Raw genomic sequence first — 20,000 nt, 5'->3', positions numbered from 1 at the left:
CTGGGGGGGGAGGGGCAGTGGGGGTCCCAGAGACCCCCGGGGGGGCTCATCAGGGGTCCCCTGAAATGGGATGGGGGTTCAGTGGGGGTCAGTGGGGGTCTCCCGGGGGTCCCCCAGAACAGGGGGGTCAGTGGGGGTCAGTGGGGGTCTCCCATTACAGGGAGGTCAGTGGGGGTCAGTGGGGGTCTCCCATTACAGGGAGGTCAGTGGGGGTCCCCCATTACAGGGGGGTCAGTGGGGGTCTCCCGGGGGTCTCCCAGCACGGGGAGGGGTCTCAGGGCCGCGCGGGGGGGCAGCTCCAGGGCCGTGTCCAGGCTGAAGTCGGGGGGCTGCCGGGGCCCCCCCGGGGGCGGGGGCGGGGTCAGCTCCTGGGGGCCGAAGAAGAAGGGGTGCAGCAGGGCCTGGGGGGAGGGGAGCACTCAGGGGGAGCAGGACCCCCCCCGAAATGGGGAAACGAGGGGGAGCTGAGTGACCCCCCCAGCGAGGGTCCTGGGGCTGCCAATCCCTGAGACCCCCCCCAAAACACACCCGGGACCCCCCCCAAAACACACCCAGGACCCCCCCCCCCCCCAACCCCACCTGGGCCCCCCCCGACCCCCCCGGCCTCCCGGGACCCCCAGACCCCCCAAATCCCCTCAAATCTCCCCAAACCCACCCAGGGTCTCACCTGGTACCTGAGCAGGGCTGATGTGGGGCTCCATCAGGGGCACCCCGGAACCCCAAACCCCTCTGGGACCCCCCAAACCCCTCTGGGACCCCCCAATGCCCCCCAGGACCCCCCAATGCCCCCCCGCCCCTCACCTGCTGCACCCGGGGGTGCAGGTGGGCACAGAACCGCAGCAGGCGCCACACTGGGGCCAGTCCGGGGCTCCAGTGGCTCCAACAAGGAGAACCCCAGAACCCCAAAACTCTCCAGAACTCCCCAGAACCCCTCTGGGACCCCCCAAACCCCTCTGGGACCCCCCAAACCTCCCCCAAGACCCCCCAAACCCCCCCAGTGCCCCCCTGCCCTGACCTGGTGTGCCCGGGGCCGCAGGCGGGCGCGGTAGCGCAGCAGCCGCCGCAGCAGGTCCAGCGCGGCCGCGTCGGCGCCCGGCACCAGCAGCTCCAGCGGCGGCGGCGGCTGCGGCCGGAACCGCAGCTTCGGGAAGTCCGGCAGCTCCGCCAGCTCCTGCGGCGGGACGGACCAGTGTAAACCAGTATGGACCAGTATAAACCAGTATGGACCAGTATAAACCAGTACAGACGTGGGCACACCCATAGAAACCACTGTAGGCTGCCTGACAGCTCCCAGAGCACCCCAAGATGACCCAGGGCATTCCTGGGGTTTCCCAGTATCTCCCAGTGTACCCCAGTAATGCCCCAGTATGTTCCAGTAGCTCCCAGTACCCCCCCAGTTCCTCCCAGTACCTCCCACTAAGCCTCAACGCTCTCCAAGAAAATACCAGTATCTCGCAACATGCTGTTGGGGTTTCCCAGTAGCTCCCAATAAAATCCAGTAGCTCCCAGTAATTCCCCAGGAACCCCCAGTGCTCCCTAGAAATATCCCAGTAACACCCAGCACGTTTCAACTGCTGCCCAGTAGCTCCCAGCAGCCACCCAGTTTCTCCCAGTAAGCCCCCCAGTAACCCTCAGTGCACTTTCAGCATTTCCCAGTATCTCCCAGCACATCCCGGATGCCCCAGTTTCTCCCAGTATCCCCCCCAATAACCCTCAATCCTCCCCAGCAACACCCCAGTATCTCCCAGTAACCTCCAGTATGCCTCCATTATATCACACCATGTCCTGAGAGCTTCCCAGTACACCCCAGTATGGTCCAGTAGCCTCCCAGTAACCCCAAATGCACCCTTGCACCATTCCAGCACCCTCCAACACCTTCCCGAGGTTTCCCAGTCCCTCCCAGCAGCCACCAGTATGAGCTAGTGCTCCCCAGTGCTCCCAGTGCCCCAATGCCCCCAGTGCCTCCCAGTGCCCCCAGTGCCTCCCAGTGTTCCCAGTACCTCCCAGTACCTCCCAGTGCCCCCAGTGAGCTCCCAGCGCCTCCCAGTGCCCCCAGTGAGCTCCCAGTGCCTCTCAGTGCCTCCCAGTGCTCCCAGGGCCCCCCAATGCCTTCCAGTGCACCCAGTGCCTCCAGTGAGCTCCCAGTGCCCCCAGTGAGCTCCCAGTGCCCCCAGTGAGCTCCCAGTGCCTCCCAGTGCTCCCAGCACTGGCCAGTCCTGAGGCCCCCAAGCCCCTCAGAACACAGCACAGCTACTTCACATCTTTCTTCCCCCAGTGCTCCCAGTGCCCCTCACTCCCTCCGCCAGTGCCCCCAGTGCCTCCCAGTGCCCCCAGTGCCCCTCACTCCCTCCGCCAGTGCTCCCAGTACTCCCAGTGCCCCCAGTGCCCCTCACTCCCTCCGCCAGTGCTCCCAGTTCCCCCAGTGCCCCCGGTGTCCCCAGTCCCTCCCAGTGCCCCTCGCTCCCTCCCCCAGTGCTCCCAGTGCTCCCAGTACCGGCCAGTCGCGGGGGCTGGGGGTGCCCAGGCCCCTGAGCACGCAGCAGAGCTGCTCGATGTCGTTCTCCCCCGGGAACAGCGGGGACAGGGTCAGCAGCTCCCCAAAAATGCAGCCCACGGCCCTGGGGGGACCCCGGCATCAGGGGGGAACCCCGAGATACCAGAGGGACCCCCCAAAATCTGGGGGGGCCCTGATGCTTGGGAGGCACCCAAAGATCCAGGAGACGAGCCCAGAAATGGGAAACCCCCAGCACCAAACAGGAGGGACCCCAAAACGCAGAGGGACCCCCCCAAAAATCCCAAGGGGGCACCCAGGCACCAAAGGGAGCCCCAGAATCACAGAGTGGGGGGACCGAGGAGTCTCGGGGAGATCTACAAACCCAAAAGGGGACCCCAAGATCAAGCAGGGCTGGACAGGGGGTGAATGGGGACCCCAAGACCCTGGGGAGGACCCCAAAATCCCGGGGGAGCCCCCCCACAGCGGGGACTCACCACAGATCCACGCCCTCGTCGTAGTGCCGGGCGCCGTAGAGCAGCTCGGGGGCTCGGTACCACCTGGAAAAGGGGGGGGGTGGGGTCCTCGGTTTCTGGGGGGGCACCCCGACATCCCGGGGAGGGGACACCCCAAAAGCCGGTACCTGGTGGCCACCTGGTGGCTGTAGGGGCGCCCCGGGGGGGGGCCCAGCACCCGCGCCAGCCCAAAATCCGCCAGCTTGAGGCGCCCGGCGCTGTCCAGCAGCAGATTGGCTGGTTTGAGGTCCTGCACCCCAAAATCGGGGTCACGGGGGGCCCCCCCGAGACTCGGGGTACCCCCCAGTAGCCCCCCAGTGCGCCCCAGACTGAGAACGGGGTCCTGCTGCACCCACGGGCTGGAGGTCCCTGCCCCGGTTTTGGGGTGCCCCCCTCGATCTTGGGGGGCTCCTGAACCTCTTGGGGTGTCCCCAACACCCGCGATCCCCCTGCAGATTTCGGGGTCCCTCTCAGGTCTTGGTGCCCACCCTGCTGTTGGGGTGCCCCACAGCTGCCTGAGCGTCCCCCCCCAGATTTTGGGGTCCCCCCACTGCCTGGGTGTCCCCCCCCCCCCCAGTTTCTGGGTGCTCCCCCAGTTTCGGGCATCCCACCTGCAGAATTTTGGGGTTCTCACATGGTGTGGGAGGTGCTGCTGGAGCCTCCCCCCCCCCCCCCCCCCAAGTTTCAGAGTTCCCTCCCCTATTTTTGGGGTCCTCCCCAATTTCGGGGCTCACCCTGTGCAGGAAGCAGTGACTGTGCCCCCCATTCCTGTTCCCCCCCCCCGTTTTTGGGGTCCCCCCGCTCTCGGGGTGCTCACCCGGTGCAGCAGGCGGTGCCGGTGGACGTGGCCCAGCCCCCGCAGGGTCATGGCGAGCAGGGCCCGCACGCGGGGCAGGGGCAGCGGGGCGGGGGCCGCGCGCAGGAGCCCCCCCAGGTCCCCCACGAGCAGCTCCAGAGCCAGAACCACGGCGGGACCCTGAGCGAAGGCGGCCCGGAGCCGGATCACCTGCGGGGACAGCGGCGGGGACAGGGGAAACATCAGTGGGGACATCAATGAGGACATTAATGGGGACATCAGTGGGGACATCGGGGACAGAGCCACCTGGGGGGGACACCGGGATTGGAACCGGATCAGCGACGGGGAGGACATCGAGGGGAGACTGAAACTGGGGGGGACGCGGGGGCGTCACAGGGGGGACACGGGGGGGACACCAGAAGCGGGGGTGACCCTGAAACCGGGGGCGGTTTGGGGGGCACAGGGCGTTCCCGGGGGCGGCGAGGTTCACCCGGGGTTTTGGGGGCAGAGGCCGCTCATGTGAAGGTCCGGGGGGTCTGGGGGGGCACCAGGGTTTCGGGGGTCCCCCGAGGTCCGGGGGTCTCTCACATGGGGGTGGTCCTCGATCTCCCGCAGGGCCTTGATCTCGCGCAGGGTCTGGGGGGGGACCCCGTCCTCGGGGCGCCGCAGGGGCACCTTCTTGAGGGCCACCAGCTCCCCGGTCTGAGGGGGGACACGGGGGGTTTGGGGGGCTCTGGGGGGGCCCGCGCCCCCCGCTCCCCCCCACACGGGCCGTACCCAGCGCTCGGGGCCGACCGGCCGCGGCACCCCCGGCCCCACAGCCCAGCCCCACAGCCCCACGGCCCCACAGCCCCACGGCCCCAGCCCCACAGCCCCACGGCCCCACGGCCCGGCCCCACAGCTCCACGGCCCCACGGCCCGGCCCCACAGCTCCACGGCCCCACAGCTCCACGGCCCCACAGCCCGGCCCCACAGCCCCGGCCCCACGGCCCCACAGCCCCACGGCCCCACAGCCCCACGGCCCCACGGCCCGGCCCCACAGCTCCACGGCCCCACGGCACCCCCGGCCCCACAGCCCCACAGCCCGGCCCCACAGCCCCACGGCCCCACAGCTCCACGGCCCCACGGCACCCCCGGCCCCACAGCCCCACGGCCCGGCCCCCACGGCCCCACGGCCCCCACGCCCCCGGCCCCACAGCCCCACGCCTCCGGCCCCACCTCCCGGTCCTTGGCCTTGAAGACGACGCCGTGCGCGCCCTCGCCGATGCGGCCCAGCACGATGTACCGCTCCATACCGGGGCCACCGGCCCGGCGCGGGGCATTGTGGGCCGGGGTCGGGCCTCCACCTGCCCACAATTCCCCGCGCAGCCCCCGCCTCATCTGGTTGCCATGGCGACAGGCCCCGCCCCTGACAACCAGCCCTCGCAACAGCCAATCACCGCCGCTCCATGTAATTAGGCCCCGCCCCTAGCAACGCGCTCCCGGGCAACAGGCTCCGTCCCTAAGTAACCATCCACGGCTTTCTAACCACAAACCCCGCCCCTAACAACCCGACCAGCTCCCTAGCAACCAGACCCCGCCCCTAGCAACACGACCCACCCCTAGCAACACGGTCCAGCTCCCTGGCAACGAGGCCCCGCCCATAGCAACAAAGCCCCGCCCCTTGGCAACCAGGCCCCGCCCCCGCGGCATCCCCCGCTCCCCGGCAACCGCGCCCCGCCCTTGGCAACGGCCGCCCCGTCGCGCGCCGCCATTTGGCCGCGCCGCGCTCTGATTGGTCAGCGCGGCCGCGCGGGGAGGCACGAGGGGCGCTGATTGGTAGGCGCGGGGGCCCCGCCCCTTTCCCCTCAGGCGGGCGGGCGGCGGTGCCGGGCGAGGCGCGGGCGGGGGGATTTGGTGGGGTTTTGGGGGCATTTGGGGTTTTTTTGGGAGATACCGGCACCCACCGAGCCCCGCTCGGGTCGGGATGGCGGCGTTGCCTCCGCGGGAGTTCGCGGCGCAGGTGCTGCCCGGCTGCGTGGTGCCCACGGCGCGCCAGGGCCTGGCCCAGCTCTGGCCGCTGTTGCTGCTCTGCCTCGGGGCGCGGTTGCTGCACCGGCTGCGTGAGTGGGGCCGGAGAGGGGGGCCGGGGGTTTTGGGGGGGGCAGAGTGTTGGGGGGCACCCGAGGGTCTGGGCGGAACCGTGGCTCTGGGGAGGCCGAGGGCTGGGGGGACATCCGGGGGTCTGGGGGGTCCTGGGGGGATCTGGAGGGAGCCGGGTGCTGCAGCGGATCCGTGAGTGGGACCGGGGCGGGGAGGGCCGGGAGTGCGGAAAGAGTTCGGAGGGTGGGGGAACATCGGGGGGTCCCGGGGGGTTGGGGGGGCACGGGGGTGTCTGGAAGTTTCGGGGTCTGGGGGCGTCCTGGGCGGCTGAGAGGACTCGAGGGGTTGGGAGGAGCTGGGGGGTCCCGGGGGGAGGTTGGGAGGTGAGGGGGGGTCCCGGGGGGAGGTTGGGAGGTGGGGGGGGGGTCTCGGGGATCTGGATGGGTCCCGGAGCTGGGGGCGGCCAGCGGAGTCTGGGGGGGCTCGGGGGAGTCCGGAGGGGGGCTCTGGCAGGGAGGGGAAGATTCGGAGATCTGTGGGCACCAGGGGGCCGGGGGGTCCAGAGGTCCAGATTTGGGGGTTTTGGGGTGAGGGGACACCCGGGGGTTTTGGGGGTGTTCCCAGGGCTGTGGGGCACCCCCCTGATCCCCCCTTGCACAGCCCTGCCGCGGGGGGGGAAGCACGCGGGGGCGGCGGCTGGGGGGCTCCTGGCCCTGCACCATTTCTTCGGGGCGCAGGCGCTGTGGGTGGCCCTGCTGAGCGGGCTCTGCGTCCTCACCCTGCTCCTGAGCCGGGCCCGCGCCCAGAGAGGGCTCTGCCTCGCCCTGGCTGCCCTCAGCTACCTGCTCATGGGGTACGGGGTGCTGGGGGGCACTGGGAGGGGGCTTGGGGGTGATTTGGGCACTGGGAGGGCGTTTGGGGGCACTGGGAAGGGGTTTGGAGGGGCTCTGCCTCGCCCTGGCTGCCCTCAGCTACCTGCTCATGGGGTACGGGGTGCTGGGGGGCACTGGGAGGGGGCTTGGGGTGATTTGGGCACTGGGAGGGCGTTTGGGGGCACTGGGAGGGGGTTTGGGGGGGCTCTGCCTCAGCTACCTGCTCATGGGGTACGGGGTGCTGTGAGGGGGACTGGGGCCAATGGGAGGCACTGGGAGGGGGTTTGGGGTGATCTGGGGCACTGGGAGAAGATTTGGGGGTGCTGGGCAGGGGATTTGGAGATGCTGGGAAAGGGACTGTGGGCACTGGGAGGATGCTGGGAGCAACTGGAAGGAGAACTGGGCAGGAATTGAGAAGAGCCGGGAGCAACTGGGAAGGATTGAGAGCATTGAGCAGGAAAGGACTGGGAGTACTGGAATAAACTGGAGCATTGGTTGCATTGAACTGGGAGTAACTGGGAGCCCCCCATCGCAGGGAGCTGCACATGGTGGACACGGTCACCTGGCACAAGATGCGAGGTGAGACCCCCGCCCCTCCCCTCCCCCCAGGACCCCCAGATCCCTGTGCCCCCCCACGCTTTGGGGATCCCTCCAGTTTTGGGGTCCCCCCGATTTTGGGGTCTGGCAGGGATGAGACCCCCTCCTCCACTCCCCCCAGGACCCCCAGATCCTGTCCCCTCCACCCCACTTGGGACCCCCAGTTCCCTCCTCCCCTGAGCCCCCCCAGACCCCTGGGGACCCCTCTGATTTTGGGGTCCCACAGTGGTACCGATGGGGGGCCCTGAATGTGGCACCCCCTCCCCTTCCCTCCAGGACCTTCAGCCCCTCCCCCCCCCCCCCGCTTTGAGCCCCCAGACCCCTGGGGACCACCCCACATTTCAGTGACTTCGCTCACATTTTGGGGCCCCCCCAGTTCAGGGTGCCTGCTGACTTTGGGGTCCCTAGGCACACAGATGGTGGTGGCCATGAAGGCAACCCTCCCCTTTCCCCCAGGACCCCCAGTTCCCCCCACTTCGAGCCCCCAGACCCCTGGGACCCCCAGTTCCTTCCCCTCCCCTGATCCCCCAGACCACTGGGGAGTTTGGGACGCCCCCGAATTGGGGGTGCCCGCTGATTTTTGGGGTCCCCAGGGGCACAGATGGTGGTGGCCATGAAGGCCGTGTCGCTGGGCTTCGACCTGGACCGGGGGGCCGGGGGGGCGCGGGGGGAGCCCAGCCCCGCGCAGGTCCTGGGCTACCTCTGCTCGCCCGGCTCCGTCGTCTTCGGGCCCTGGGAGCCCTTCGGGGCCTACCTGAGATCCGTGGAGGGGCCACCCCTGGTACGGGGTGGGGACGGGGAGGGGGCTGGGGGAAATGGGGATTGGGGGGAAATGGGGAGAAATGGGGATTGGGGGGAAATGGGGAGAAATGGGGGGAAATGGGGATTGGGGGGAAATGGGGGGAAATGGGGATTGGGGGGAAATGGGGGAAATGGGGGGAAATGGGGGGAAGTGGGGAGAAATGGGGATTGGGGGAAATGGGGGATTGAGGGGAAATGGGGATTTTGGGGGGGGAAAGGGATTGAAGGAGAAAAAAGTGGGATTAGAAAAGAGAAATGGAGGATGGGGGGAGAAAAGGAGGATTGGGGAGGAAGAGGGAAATTGGGATAAATGCGGGATTGGGAAGAGAGGTTGGGGGGAAAAGGGGATTTGGAGAAAAAGGGATTTGGGGGGGAAGAAAGGGATTTGGGGGAGAAATGGGGGATTGGGGGAGAAAGCGGAAAGGGAGAGTTTGAAGGAGAAGAATCTGGGATTGGAGGTGGAAAAGGGGGAAAAGGGGCTTGGGGGAAAAAAGGGAGGATGGGGAAAAAGTAGGGAATGGGAGAAAAAGAGGAGAAAAGAGCAATTGGGGGCAAAGAGGAATTTTGGGGGGCAAAGGGGGATTTGGTGGAGAACAAGGGGCACTGGGGGGGCTTTGAGGAGCATTGGAGGGAGCTTAAGGAGCAGGGGGAGGTTTGGGGGGCAGCAGGGGAGGGGGCTGGGCGGGTTTGGGGACACTGAGGGTTTGGGGGACACGGGGTGAGCGGGGATGGGGGGGTCTGGGGGTGTCAGTGTTGGGGTCCTGGGTTTTGGGGGTGTCTCTGGGGGGTGTCAATGTTTGGGGGTCTCTGGGGGGTGCCGGGTTTGGGGGCGCTGGGCTGAGCCCCCGCTGTGCCCAGAGCGCGGCCTGGGCGCGGAAGGGGCTGCGCAGCCTGGGGCTGGCCCTGCTCTGCCTCCTGGTCAGCACCTGCCTGGCCCCGTTCCTGTTCTCCAGCCTGCTGCCCCTCTACGGGGCGCGGGCCCTGCGCAGGTGAGACCCCCCCAAACCCCCTGAGCCCCCCCCGGAACCCCCAAACCCCCCTGGGACCCCCAAACCCCCCAGCACCCGCCTGGCCCCGCTGCTCCCATCCCCCTTTGGGACACGGGCCTGTGCAGGTGAGACCCCAAATCCCCACAGGGACCCCAAATTCCCCCCAGGGATCCCAAACCCTCCCTGGGGACCCCAAACCCTCCCTGGGGACTCCAAATTCCCCCCAGGGGACCCCAAACCCTCCCTGGGGACCCCAAACCCTCCCTGGGGACTCCAAATTCCCCCCAGGGGACCCCAAACCCTCCCTGGTGACCTCAATTCCCCCCCCCAGGGACTCCAAATTCCCCCCAGGGACCCCAAACCCTTCCTGGGGACCCCAACCGCCCCCAAGGAGCCCTGACCCCTCCCCGGGGACACCTCAAATTCCCCAGGGACCCCAGAGCCTCCGAAGGACCCCCAAACACCCCTGGGGAACCCCAACCCACCCTGGGGACCCCTGAACCTGCACTGGGACTCCTGAGCTGCCCCTCAGTGACCCTCAGAGCATCCCAGGTACCCCCAAATCTTCCTGGGGACCCCTAAAACCCTTCTAGGACCCCCCAAAACACCCAACAGTTCCCAAACCACACCAAGGGCCGCAAAACCCTCTTGGGGGGGCCATAAAACCCTTCCCAGGACCCCCAGTTCCCCTCAGGGACCCCGAAACCACTGTGGGAACTCCCAAAATCCCCTGAATGTCCCCTGGGGGTCCCTCAACCCCCCCAGGGAACCCTAAAATCCCCCAGGGACCCCCAACCGCCCCCCACTGACATCTCTGTTCCCCCCGGTGCTGCCCAGGAGCGTTTTTGCCAGGTGAGGGGGGATTTTGGGGGGCTCGGGGGATTTTGGGGGGGCCCAGGGGGGATTTTGGGGGGTTTGGGGGGATTTTGGGTTGCTCAGGGGGGATTTGAGGGGCTTGGGGGATTTTGGGGGGGCCCAGAGGGTTTGAGGGTTTCTGGGGTGGGAGTGGGACAGGGATGGGGCACAGAGGGATGGGGGGGGGGTTTGGGGAGCCCGAGGGGAACTGGGGGGCGCTGGGGGGGTGGGGGGGGGCCCAGGGGGGTCAGAAGAGATTTGGGGGCACGGGGATGGGGGGGGGGACATTGAGGGGACACGAGATGGGGGGTGGCACCTTAATGTGTGTCCCCCCAAATCCCCCCTGTGACCCCCCCAACCCCTCTTGTGCTCCCAACCCCCCACGTTCCCCCAAACCACCCCCCTGTGCCCCCCAAATGCCCCTAAAACCCCCATTCTCCTCCCAAACTCTCCCTGACACCCCCAAATCCCCCCCAACTGCCCCATGTCCCCCCAAACCTCCTGTTTCCCCCCAAAATTCCCCCAAACCTTCCATTTCCCCCACAACCCCCAATATCTGCCCCAAATCCCCCAAACCCCTCATTTGTCCTCCAAATCCCCCCATGACCTCCCCACAATCCCCCTAAATCCCCATGTCCCCCAAAAACTCCCCCATGTCCCCCCCAAATCCCCCCAAACCCTTCCTGTGCTCCCAAACTTTCCCATTTTCCCTCAAACCCCCCCAAATCCCCCCACACCCCCCCACACCCCCCCACGCCCCCCCAACTCCCCTCTTCCCCCATCCCTCCCCTGCTCCCCGGGTCCTCCCGGCCGCTAGGTGGCTCCACGCCTACGAGAGCGCCCTCTCCTTCCACTTCAGCAACTACTTCGTGGCCTTCCTGTCCGAGGCCACGGCCACGCTGGCGGGGTCCGGCTGCTCGCTGCACCACGACCACCTGCACTGGTGAGGGCCCGGGGGCACCAAAGAGCCTGCCCGGGGGCACGGCGGGGGCGGGGGACACCCCTGACCACACCCACAGGGCCACTGGCCACACCCACAGAGCCACTGCCACACCCACAGGGACACTGGCCACACCCACAGGGCCACTGACCACACCCACACGCTCCCCCTGTGGTGACAGGGACTCCCCACAGGCACCCCCAGTGATGAGAACCCCCTGCAGTGACCCCCCAAAATCACAGCGAGACCCCAGTGGGACACTGACCTGTGTGTGTGACACTGACCCCGTGTGTGACACTGACCTGTGTGTGACACTGACCCCTGTGTGTGACACTGACCCCTGTGGGTGTGACACTGACCTGTGTGTGACACTGACCCGTGTGTGACACTGACCCCTGGGTGTGTGACACTGACCTGTGTGTGACACTGACCCCTGTGTGACACTGACCTGTGTGTGACACTGACCCCTGTGTGTGACACTGACCCCTGTGGGTGTGACACTGATCCCTGTGTGTGACACTGACCCCTGTGTGTGTGACACTGACCCCGTGTGTGTGACACTGACCTGTGTGTGACACTGACCTGTGTGTGTGACACTGACCCTGTGTGTGACACTGACCCCGTGTGTGACACTGACCCCTGTGTGTGACAATGACCCGTGTGTGTGACACTGACCCCTGTGTGTGACACTGACCCCTGTGTGTGTGACACTGACCCTGTGTGACACTGACCCCGTGTATGTGACACTGACCTGTGTGTGACACTGACCCTGTGTGACACTGACCTGTGTGTGACACTGACCCCTGTGTGTGACACTGACCCTGTGTGTGTGACACTGACCCCTGTGTGTGACACTGACCCCGTGTGTGACACTGACCCCGTGTGTGACACTGACCCTGTGTGTGACACTGACCTGTGTGTGTGACACTGACCTGTGTGTGACACTGACCTGTGTGTGTGACACTGACCCTGTGTGTGTGACACTGACCCCTGTGTGTGTGACACTGACCCTGTGTGTGTGACACTGACCCCTGTGTGTGACACTGACCCCGTGTGTGACACTGACCCCTGTGTGTGACACTGACCTGTGTGTGTGACACTGACCTGTGTGTGACACTGACCCCTGTGTGTGACACTGACCTGTGTGTGTGACACTGACCTGTGTGTGACACTGACCCTGTGTGTGTGACACTGACCTGTGTGTGTGACACTGACCCTGTGTGTGTGACACTGATCCCTGTGTGTGACACTGACCTGTCTGTGTGACACTGACCCTGTGTCTGTGACACTGACCTGTGTGTGTGACACTGACCCCGTGTGTGACACTGACCTGTGTGTGACACTGACCTGTGTGTGACACTGATCCCTGTGTGTGACACTGACCTGTGTGTGACACTGACCCCGTGTGTGACACTGACCTCTGTGTGTGACACTGGCCCCGTGTGTGACACTGACCCCTGTGTGTGTGACACTGACCTGTGTGTGACACTGACCTGTGTGTGTGACACTGACCCCGTGTGTGAAACTGACCCTGTGTGTGACACTGACCCCGTGTGTGACACTGACCCCTGGGTGTGTGACACTGACCCCTGTGTGACACTGACCCTGTGTGTGACACTGACCTGTGTGTGTGACACTGACCCCTGGGTGTGACACTGACCCCGTGTGTGTGACACTGACCCCGTGTGTGACACTGACCTGTGTGTGACACTGACCCTGTGTGTGATAATGACCCCATGTGTGACACTGACCTGTGTGTGTGACACTGACCCCCGTGTGTGACACTGACCTGTGTGTGACACTGACCCCTGTGTGTGTGACACTGACCCCTGTGTGTGACACTGACCCTGTGTGTGTGACACTGACCCTGTGTGTGACACTGACCCCCTGTGTGACACTGACCCCGTGTGTGACACTGATCCCTGGGTGTGACACTGACCCTGTGTGTGTGACACTGACCCCTGTGTGTGACACTGACCCGTGTGTGACACTGATCCCTGGGTGTGACACTGATCCCTGGGTGTGTCCCTGCCCCCTGTGACCCCCCTGTGCCCTTGTCCCCCCAGGGACCTGGCGGTGTCACGGCCGCTGCGGGTGGAGCTGCCTCGCTCCATGGCCGAGGTGGTGACGAACTGGAACCTGCCCATGTCCCGCTGGCTGCACACCTGTGAGCACTGGGAGGGCCTGGGGGGCACTGGGAGGGCGCTGCGGGGCACTGGGGCTGGTACTGGGGCTGGTACTGGTGTGACTGGGCTCCCCGGGCAGATGTGTTCCAGACCGCCCGGCGCTTGGGCACCTTCGCCGCCGTGCTGGGCACCTACGCAGCCAGCGCCCTGCTGCACGTGAGAGACCCCAAATCCCCCCAAAATACCCCCAAAACCACCCTGGGAACCCCCAAATACCCCCCAAACCTCCCCCCAGTGCCCTGCTGCATGTGAGAGACCCCAAACACCCCAAAAACCACCCTGGGAACCCCCAAATGCCCCCCCAAACCTCCCCCCAGCACCCTACTGCACATGAGGGACGCCAAATCCCCACAAACCCCCCCAAACCCACCCTGGGAACCCCCAAACCTCCCCCCAGCACCCTGCTGCACATGAGGGACCCCAAAACCCCCCTGGGAACCCCAAAAACCCACCCTGAGACTCCCCCAAAATCTACCCAGGGGCCCCCCAGCACCCTGCTGCACATGAGGGACCCCAAACCCCCCCAGTGTCCCCCTGCCCATGAGAACCTCAGGACCCCCAAACCCTCGCAACCGTCCCCAACTCCCCCCTGGGGCCCCCAAACCCACCCTGGGACTCCTTGAAACCCCCTCGAGGAACCCCCAGAAACTCTGTGGTAACTCCCCCAGCCCCCCAGAGCCCCCCAGCCCAGCCGGGGTCTCCCCCAAAGCCCCCAGCCCGCGCTGTCCCCGCAGGGGCTCAGCTTCCACCTGGCCGCTGTGCTGCTCTCCCTGGGCCTCATCACCTACGCCGAGCACGGTCAGTGCTGGCCCTTTAAGGGGCGGGGCCAGGAAGGGGCGGGGCCAAGCGGGGTCACCTGAGGTGGGAGGGGGTGGGTGGGGCACAGAGTGGGTGGGGCTTTGAATGTGGGCGTGGCCTAAAGGGGTGGGTGGGGCTTGCAGGGGTGGGTGGGATCAGGAGTGGGAGGGGTTGGGATGTGGGCGGGGCTGGGGATGTGGGTGTGGCCCTGGATGGGCGGGGCTGGGGTGTGGGTGTGGCTCTGGGGTGGGTGGGGCTGGGGGTGTGGGTGTGGCCCTGGGTGGGCAGGGTTGGGGATGTGGGCGTGGCTCTGGGGTGGGCGGGGCCGGGATGTGGGTGTGGCTCTGGATGGGCAGGGTTGGGGATGAGGGTGTGGCTCTGGGGTGGGCGTGGCTGGGGATGTGGGTGTGGCCCTGGATGGGCGGGGCTGAGGGCTCATGGGTGGGGTTTCAATGCTGTCACTCAGAGTGATGTGAATAGGTGGGGCATGGGCGGGGCCTATGAATGTGGGCGGGGCCTCGGTAGCCGTGGGCGGGGCTGGGGGTGTGGTCCGTGGTGGGCGTGGCTCGCTCTGACCACGCCCCCTGTCCCGCCCAGCCCTGAGGCAGCGCTTGGCCGCCATCTTTGACGCCTGCGTGCTGTCCAAGCGCTGCCCCCCGCGCTGCGCCCACCGCCACAAGGACGTGAGATGGGGGGTCCCTGAGGGGGACACAACCTGTGGGGCAGGGTGCTGAGCTTTGAGGGGCCCTGGGGAGCTTGGGGGGGGGGGCTCAGACAGGTCGGGGGCCCCAGGGTGGTCTCTGGGATGGTTTGGGGAAGGAAGGGGGGTTTGGGGATCTCTGGGTGGAGGAATTTGGGTGTCCCAGGGAGAGGGCAGAGGGTTTGGGGGGGCTCTGAGGGGATTTGGGGGAGGGTTGGGGGTCCCTGGGGGTTGGCCAAGGGGACTCAGGGGTCCTGGGAGGCCCCGCAGACGCTGTGGGTGTCAGCACTCCATGGAGGGATTTGGGGGTTCCTTGGGGGGGTCCTCTGGAGGAGTTTGGGGGTCCCACAGACAGAGTGGGTGTGGGTGGAGAACACGGGCGGATTTGGGGGATCCCTGCAGGGGTTTAGAGGGTCCCTGAAGGGGTCCGGGGTCCCCGCAGACGCTGTGGGTGCGGGCGCTGAACGGGGCCCTGGGTGCCCTGGCCCTGTTCCACCTGTCCTACCTGGGCGCCCTGTTCGACATGGAGGCTGAGGACGCCGTGGAAGAGCAGGTGGGACCCCGAGACCCCCCAGAGCCTCCCCAGGGTTTGGGGGCGCCCCCGATGTTGTGACCCCCTCCCCCCGACGCCATCTTGTCCCCTCAGGGCTACGGGATGGCCTACACGGTGCGCAAGTGGTCGGAGCTGAACTGGGCCAGTCACTGGGTGACGCTGGGCTGCTGGGTGCTGGCCCGGCTGCTGCGCTGAGGCTCTGGGAGGGCACTGGGAGCCACCGGGGGGAACTGGGAACACTGGGAGAAGCTGGGGGCCGCTGGGAGGACCGGGCGCCACCGAGAGCGCGGCCGCTCCGCCCCGCGCGGGCCGCTCCGCGCCGCCGGAAGCGCCTCTCGATGGTTTCAACTTCCGCTTCGTGGCGTTTCCCGCCTTTCCCGGGCGGAAGTGATGTCACGCAGCCGCTCTGGGACTGATAAAGCCTCGCCTCTGTGGTTCCTGTCAATCATTTCCGGGCGGCCAATGGGAGTGCGAGGGGCGGGACCGAGGGGCGCATGGCGCCCCCTGGCGATCGCGCGGAGTCAACGCTTTGACCAAAATCGTCTTAATTCACATGAAAACCGCGGGGCGGGGCCATCCGGGCCCTATAGGGACCGGGCGGTGCGAGCGGTCCCTATAGGGACTGAGGGGGGAGGGGTCCATATGGCCCCTATAGGGACCGGGCGGTGCGAGCGGTCCCTATAGCCCCCGGGAGAGGGGAAGGGTCCATATGGCCCCTATAGGGACCAGGAGTGTCCATAGGGTCCCTATAGCCCCCAGGAGAGGGGAGGGGTCCATATGGCCCCTATAGGGACCAGGAGTGTCCATAGGGTCCCTATAGCCCCCAGGAGAGGGGAGGGGTCCATATGGCCCCTATAGGGACCGGGAGTGTCCATAGGGTCCCTATAGCCCCCAGGAGAGGGGAGGGGTCCATATGGCCCCTATAGGGACCGAGGGGGGCGGGGTCCGTCAGGTCCCTATAGAACCCCGGGGGGGAGGGGCTGCAGGGCCCCTTTAGAGCCTGCGGGGGAGGGGGTGGGTCCATATGGGCTCTTTAGGGCGCGGGAGGGCTCCATACAGTCCCTATAGGGCCCGGGGGGGCGCTCGGTGCCGTCAGGTGCCCTTGGCCTTGTTGGGAGACCTGCAAGAGAGAGAGGGCTGAGGGCGGCCCTATGGATCCCATACGGCCCGGGGGTATCTCCTATGGATCCTGTATGGCCCTGGGGGAATCTCCTATGGATCCTATATGGCCCTGGGGAGGGTCCCTATGGATCCTGTATGGCCCTGGGAGGTCCCTATGGATCCCATAGGCCCCGGGGGTCCCTATGTCCCCCCTCCCCCCCCGTTAGTGTGTTAGTGTGTTAGTGCCCCTCCCCCAGCACGCACCGTTAACCAAATCCGCCTTTATTAGCCCAAATCCTCATTAAAAACGCGCCCGGCCCCTCCCCCCCCTACAAAATCTGTACATCCGGCCCCTCCCCCACCGGGCGGGGGGGCCAAGGGGGGGAGGGGGGACCCCCCACAGAGGGGCCGGGGGTCCCAATGAGCCCCTTCATTAACCCAGAGCTCCTTCATTAACCGCGGACCTCGTTAGCCCCTGACCTCATTGACCTCATTAATCTCATTAATCTCCACCGCGGGGTCCCCCAGCACCCATCGAACCTGAACGAGCCCCACCAATTAACACCAATTAACACCAATTAACGCGCTCCCCACCCCTCTCGCCCAACAGCCTCAGGCGCTTCGCCAGCCGCTAATGAGCCTTAATGAGCCCTCGTGACCTAATGAACCCCAGCGGGTCCTGCGGCCCTAACGAGTCCCCACCCCCAGAGAAGGCCGGGACCCCCCAGCTCCTCCCCATCCTAATGAGCTCTAACGAGCCTCAACGAGCCCTAATGAGTCCTAATGAGTCCCAACGAGCCCCAACGGGTCCCCGCTCCTGCCGACCCCTCACCTGCCGACCCCTCTTCACCTGCAGACCCCTCACCTGCGGACCCCTCACCTGCCGGCCCCGCTCCTGCCGGCCCCGCTCCTGCGGACCCCTCACCTGCCGACCCCTCAACCTGGGTCCCCCCCTCCCCTCCCCCTCCCCGGCGGCTCAGGGCCAGCCCCGGGGGCTCGGGGCCGGTCCCGGGCTGTGCCCGTCCCTACGGCCCCACTGACTTGCCGCTGTCCTGGGCGCGGCCGGAGGCGCCGCGGGGCCGCCCGTAGAGCACCACGGCGGCCAGGACCATGGCGGTGCCGGCCAGGAAGGGCGCGCGCGGCCGGAAGCCGAACAGGTGCGCGGAGGCGGCCGTGGAGGCCAGGATGGAGAGCGCCGTGGCGAAGCCCTTGAGGATGTTGTCGGCGTAGCGCACCACCACGGCCACCAGCAGCCCCCCGGCCGCCTGGTTGACCACCACGGCCCACACGGCGCCGTTGTAGCCGTAGAAGAAGCCGAGCGCGGCCACGGCCGGGCCCTCGGCGGCCAGCATGGCCCCCAGCCCCACGGCGGTGCCCACGGCGCCCAGCTGGACGTTGCGCACCCAGATGGAGCCGCCCGAGCGCTTCAGCAGCCGCTCGAAGTAGACGCCGGCGAAGCCCGAGGACAGGCAGGACGCGGCCACGGCCGCCAGCCCCACGGCGTAGCTCTGCGGGGGCCCCTCGGGGCCGGGGGACGGCGCCAGCGCCGCGGCCACGGGCACGGCCCGCGCCTGCTCCGCCTGCACCAGAGCCACCCCCGCGAAGAGCAGCGCCAGCGACAGCCACTGCAGGCGGGACAGCGCCGTGCCCAGCAGCAGCACCGAGAACAGCGCCGTGGTCAGGATCTTCAGCTGGTACGTCACCTGTGGGGACAGCGGGGACAGCGGGGACAGGGTCACCTGGGGGACAGCAGGGACAGTGACACGGGGACAGTGGGGACAGGGACGTGGGGACAGCGGGGACAGTGACACAGGGACAGGGTCACCTGTGGGGACAGGGACACCTGGGAGGCAGAGGGGACAGTGGCACGGGGACAGTGGGGACACCTGGGGGACAGAGGAGACAGGGACACAGGGACAGGGACACCTGTGGGGACAACAGGGACAGTCATACAGGGACAGCAGAGACAGGGACACCTGGGGACAGGATCCCCACGGGGACAGGGCACCATGGGGATGGGGACACCTGGGGACATAGACTGGGGTGGGAACAGGGTCACCTGGAGACACAGACACAGGTGTGGGAACAGGGACATGGGGACAGGGGCCACCAGGGGCCACCCGAGGCCACCAGGGGCACACGGACACCATCACCTGCAGGGACATCAGGGACAGGGATGGGGACCCTGGACACAAAGACAGGGACACGAGGACAGGGACACGGGCACAGCACCGTGGTCCCCGAGGTTGCCACACATCCCCCCATGGCCCCAGGTGCCCCCTGTCCCACCTGGAAGGTGGCCGCGGGCAGGTTGGAGATGGCCACGTACTGCAGGTTGTTCTGCAGGGTGTAGATGAGCGAGGGCACAGCCAGGCGCAGCGTGTCCCCAAACTGTCCCACCACGGCCTCGTGCAGCGTCACCGCCGTCTGCCGGACACTGCCTGGGGCACAGGGGACACCGCCCGGGCTGGCCACACCCCCCATCGCTGCCACCCCCCAGTCCCCTCCTGTCCCTGCCACGTGTCCCCTTCACCCCTCCCACGTCCCATCGTGTTCCCAAGGTCCCTCCTGTGTCCGCTCACCCCCAGGTCTCTCTCGTGTCCCTGTCACGTCCCCCCCTCGTGTCCCTGCATCCTTTTGTGTCCCCATCCCCACCTCAGAGCTGGAGCAGAAGGAAGAGGAGACAGCACCGGCTGTGTCCCTGTTCTCTCATGGCCTCGTCCCCATGTCCCCAATGTCCCCCTCACCGCGGTGCTGGATCAGCAGCAGCAGCAGGCACAGACCGTGTCCCCCCCGTGTCCCCATGTCCCCCTCACCGCGGTGCTGGATCAGCAGCAGCAGCAGGCACAGACCGTGTCCCCCCCGTGTCCCCATGTCCCCCTCACCGCGGTGCTGGATCAGCAGCAGCAGCAGGCAGGCGCTGCCCTTCATGGCCTCGGCCATCACCACGGCCGTGGTGGGCAGGAAGCGCTCCCCGGGCAGGGTCCGCACGTAGCGGATGCTGAGCACGAGCGACGCGTTCTGCAGCACCAGCACGCCCAGGCTGGCGTACTTCACCCGCCGCGACACTGCGGGGACACCGCGGCGTCACCGGGGCCGGGAGCCGGCGGGCCGAGCCCCCCGCGACCCCCGGAACCACCGCGGGACCCCCGGGCCCGGCCCCTCCGCGGCACCCCCGGGACGGAGACCCCCACCCGCCGCGACACCGGGGGTCACTCGGGCCCCATGGCGGGACCCTCCAGCCCTGAACTCCCCCTGCCCCCCGCCCCCCACAACCGCCGCCAGCCCCCCAAACTCTGCGGGTGCCTCCGGCCCCTGCTCCGCCCCACGACCCCCCTCCCGCCAGGACCCCCACAGCCCCCTCAGACCCCCCGCCCACAGCCCCCGCACGGCTCTGCCCGGGCCCCCCCGCCCCGCAGCCGCCCCCCAGGGCCCTGCCCGTCCCCTCCTCGCCCGTCCCCTCCTCACCCGTCGCGGGCCCCGCGGAGTCGCCGGAGCCGCCGCCGCCGTCCGCCGCCCCCGGGGCCGCCATGGTGGCACCTGCCCGGCACTTCCGCTTCCGGCCACGCCGCCACCCCGCCCACTGAGGGCGAGCGGCTCCGCCTCCCTCGGGCCCAGCCAATCCCCGTGCGCCTCCTCCCATGCAGCCCCGCCCCCTCGACCAGCCTGGCCAATCAGCACCCGCCTCGCGCGCTTCCCGCCACCGCCTCGCGCTGTTCCCGCC

General features: G+C 67.5%; 3 protein-coding genes across 4 annotated transcripts; 1 reads left to right on the top strand and 2 right to left on the bottom strand.

Annotated features, from left to right (window-relative positions):
* Nucleotides 1–130: 130 nt before the first annotated feature.
* CDK20 (cyclin dependent kinase 20) lies at nucleotides 131–5,115 on the bottom strand. The gene is made up of 8 exons (XM_082300387.1): nucleotides 5,021–5,115; nucleotides 4,391–4,504; nucleotides 3,824–4,012; nucleotides 3,135–3,256; nucleotides 2,989–3,051; nucleotides 2,495–2,618; nucleotides 1,016–1,171; nucleotides 131–401 (listed from the first exon to the last, which is right to left on the bottom strand). Exons 1-8 carry the CDS (start codon nucleotides 5,093–5,095, stop codon nucleotides 204–206), a joined length of 1,041 nt encoding a protein of 346 aa, XP_082156513.1. The 5' UTR covers nucleotides 5,096–5,115; the 3' UTR covers nucleotides 131–203.
* Nucleotides 5,116–5,743: 628 nt separating this feature from the next.
* On the top strand, nucleotides 5,744–15,580 carry PORCN (porcupine O-acyltransferase). Its single transcript, XM_082300252.1, has 13 exons — nucleotides 5,744–5,904; nucleotides 6,545–6,737; nucleotides 7,292–7,335; nucleotides 7,947–8,134; nucleotides 9,013–9,143; nucleotides 9,981–9,995; nucleotides 10,816–10,941; nucleotides 13,005–13,105; nucleotides 13,204–13,280; nucleotides 13,859–13,922; nucleotides 14,520–14,605; nucleotides 15,065–15,175; nucleotides 15,269–15,580. Exons 1-13 carry the CDS (start codon nucleotides 5,769–5,771, stop codon nucleotides 15,368–15,370), a joined length of 1,374 nt encoding a protein of 457 aa, XP_082156378.1. The 5' UTR covers nucleotides 5,744–5,768; the 3' UTR covers nucleotides 15,371–15,580.
* A 154-nt stretch (nucleotides 15,581–15,734) lies between these two features.
* SLC35A2 (solute carrier family 35 member A2) lies at nucleotides 15,735–19,821 on the bottom strand (the record flags this gene model as incomplete). Of its 2 annotated transcripts, XM_082300254.1 has the most annotated exons (5): nucleotides 19,745–19,821; nucleotides 19,162–19,344; nucleotides 18,566–18,717; nucleotides 17,318–17,979; nucleotides 15,735–16,295 (listed from the first exon to the last, which is right to left on the bottom strand). In XM_082300254.1, the coding sequence occupies exons 1-5, from the start codon at nucleotides 19,806–19,808 to the stop codon at nucleotides 16,268–16,270; spliced, it is 1,089 nt and encodes a 362-aa protein (XP_082156380.1). In that variant the 5' UTR covers nucleotides 19,809–19,821. The 2 variants fall into 2 exon arrangements, with proteins under 2 accessions (XP_082156380.1, XP_082156381.1); XM_082300255.1 differs by lacking the exon at nucleotides 15,735–16,295 and having other exon boundaries at nucleotides 17,302–17,979.
* Nucleotides 19,822–20,000: the final 179 nt, after the last annotated feature.

Source organism: Coloeus monedula (genome assembly GCF_965178545.1).
Source record: "Coloeus monedula genome assembly, chromosome: 39".
In the NCBI taxonomy this organism is placed as follows: Eukaryota; Metazoa; Chordata; class Aves; order Passeriformes; family Corvidae; genus Coloeus; species Coloeus monedula.
Note: the sequence above shows the minus strand (reverse complement) of the source record. Positions and strands in the feature narration are given on the sequence as shown.

What these genes read in the sequence shown, in the direction of transcription:
- CDK20 (XM_082300387.1), bottom strand. Translation starts at nt 5,095, where the DNA reads ATGGAGCGGTACATCGTGCTGGGCCGCATCGGCGAGGGCGCGCACGGC. An exon ending in TCAAGGCCAAGGACCGGGAG is followed by an intron (nt 4,505 to 5,020) that starts GTGGGGCCGGAG and finishes GTCCCCCCTCAG; the next exon opens with ACCGGGGAGCTGGTGGCCCT. An exon ending in GGCACCGCCTGCTGCACCGG is followed by an intron (nt 3,257 to 3,823) that starts GTGAGCACCCCG and finishes TTTGGGGTGCAG; the next exon opens with GACCTCAAACCAGCCAATCT.
- PORCN (XM_082300252.1), top strand. Translation starts at nt 5,769, where the DNA reads ATGGCGGCGTTGCCTCCGCGGGAGTTCGCGGCGCAGGTGCTGCCCGGC. An exon ending in GCGGTTGCTGCACCGGCTGC is followed by an intron (nt 5,905 to 6,544) that starts GTGAGTGGGGCC and finishes CCCCTTGCACAG; the next exon opens with CCCTGCCGCGGGGGGGGAAG. An exon ending in CACCTGGCACAAGATGCGAG is followed by an intron (nt 7,336 to 7,946) that starts GTGAGACCCCCG and finishes TGGGGTCCCCAG; the next exon opens with GGGCACAGATGGTGGTGGCC.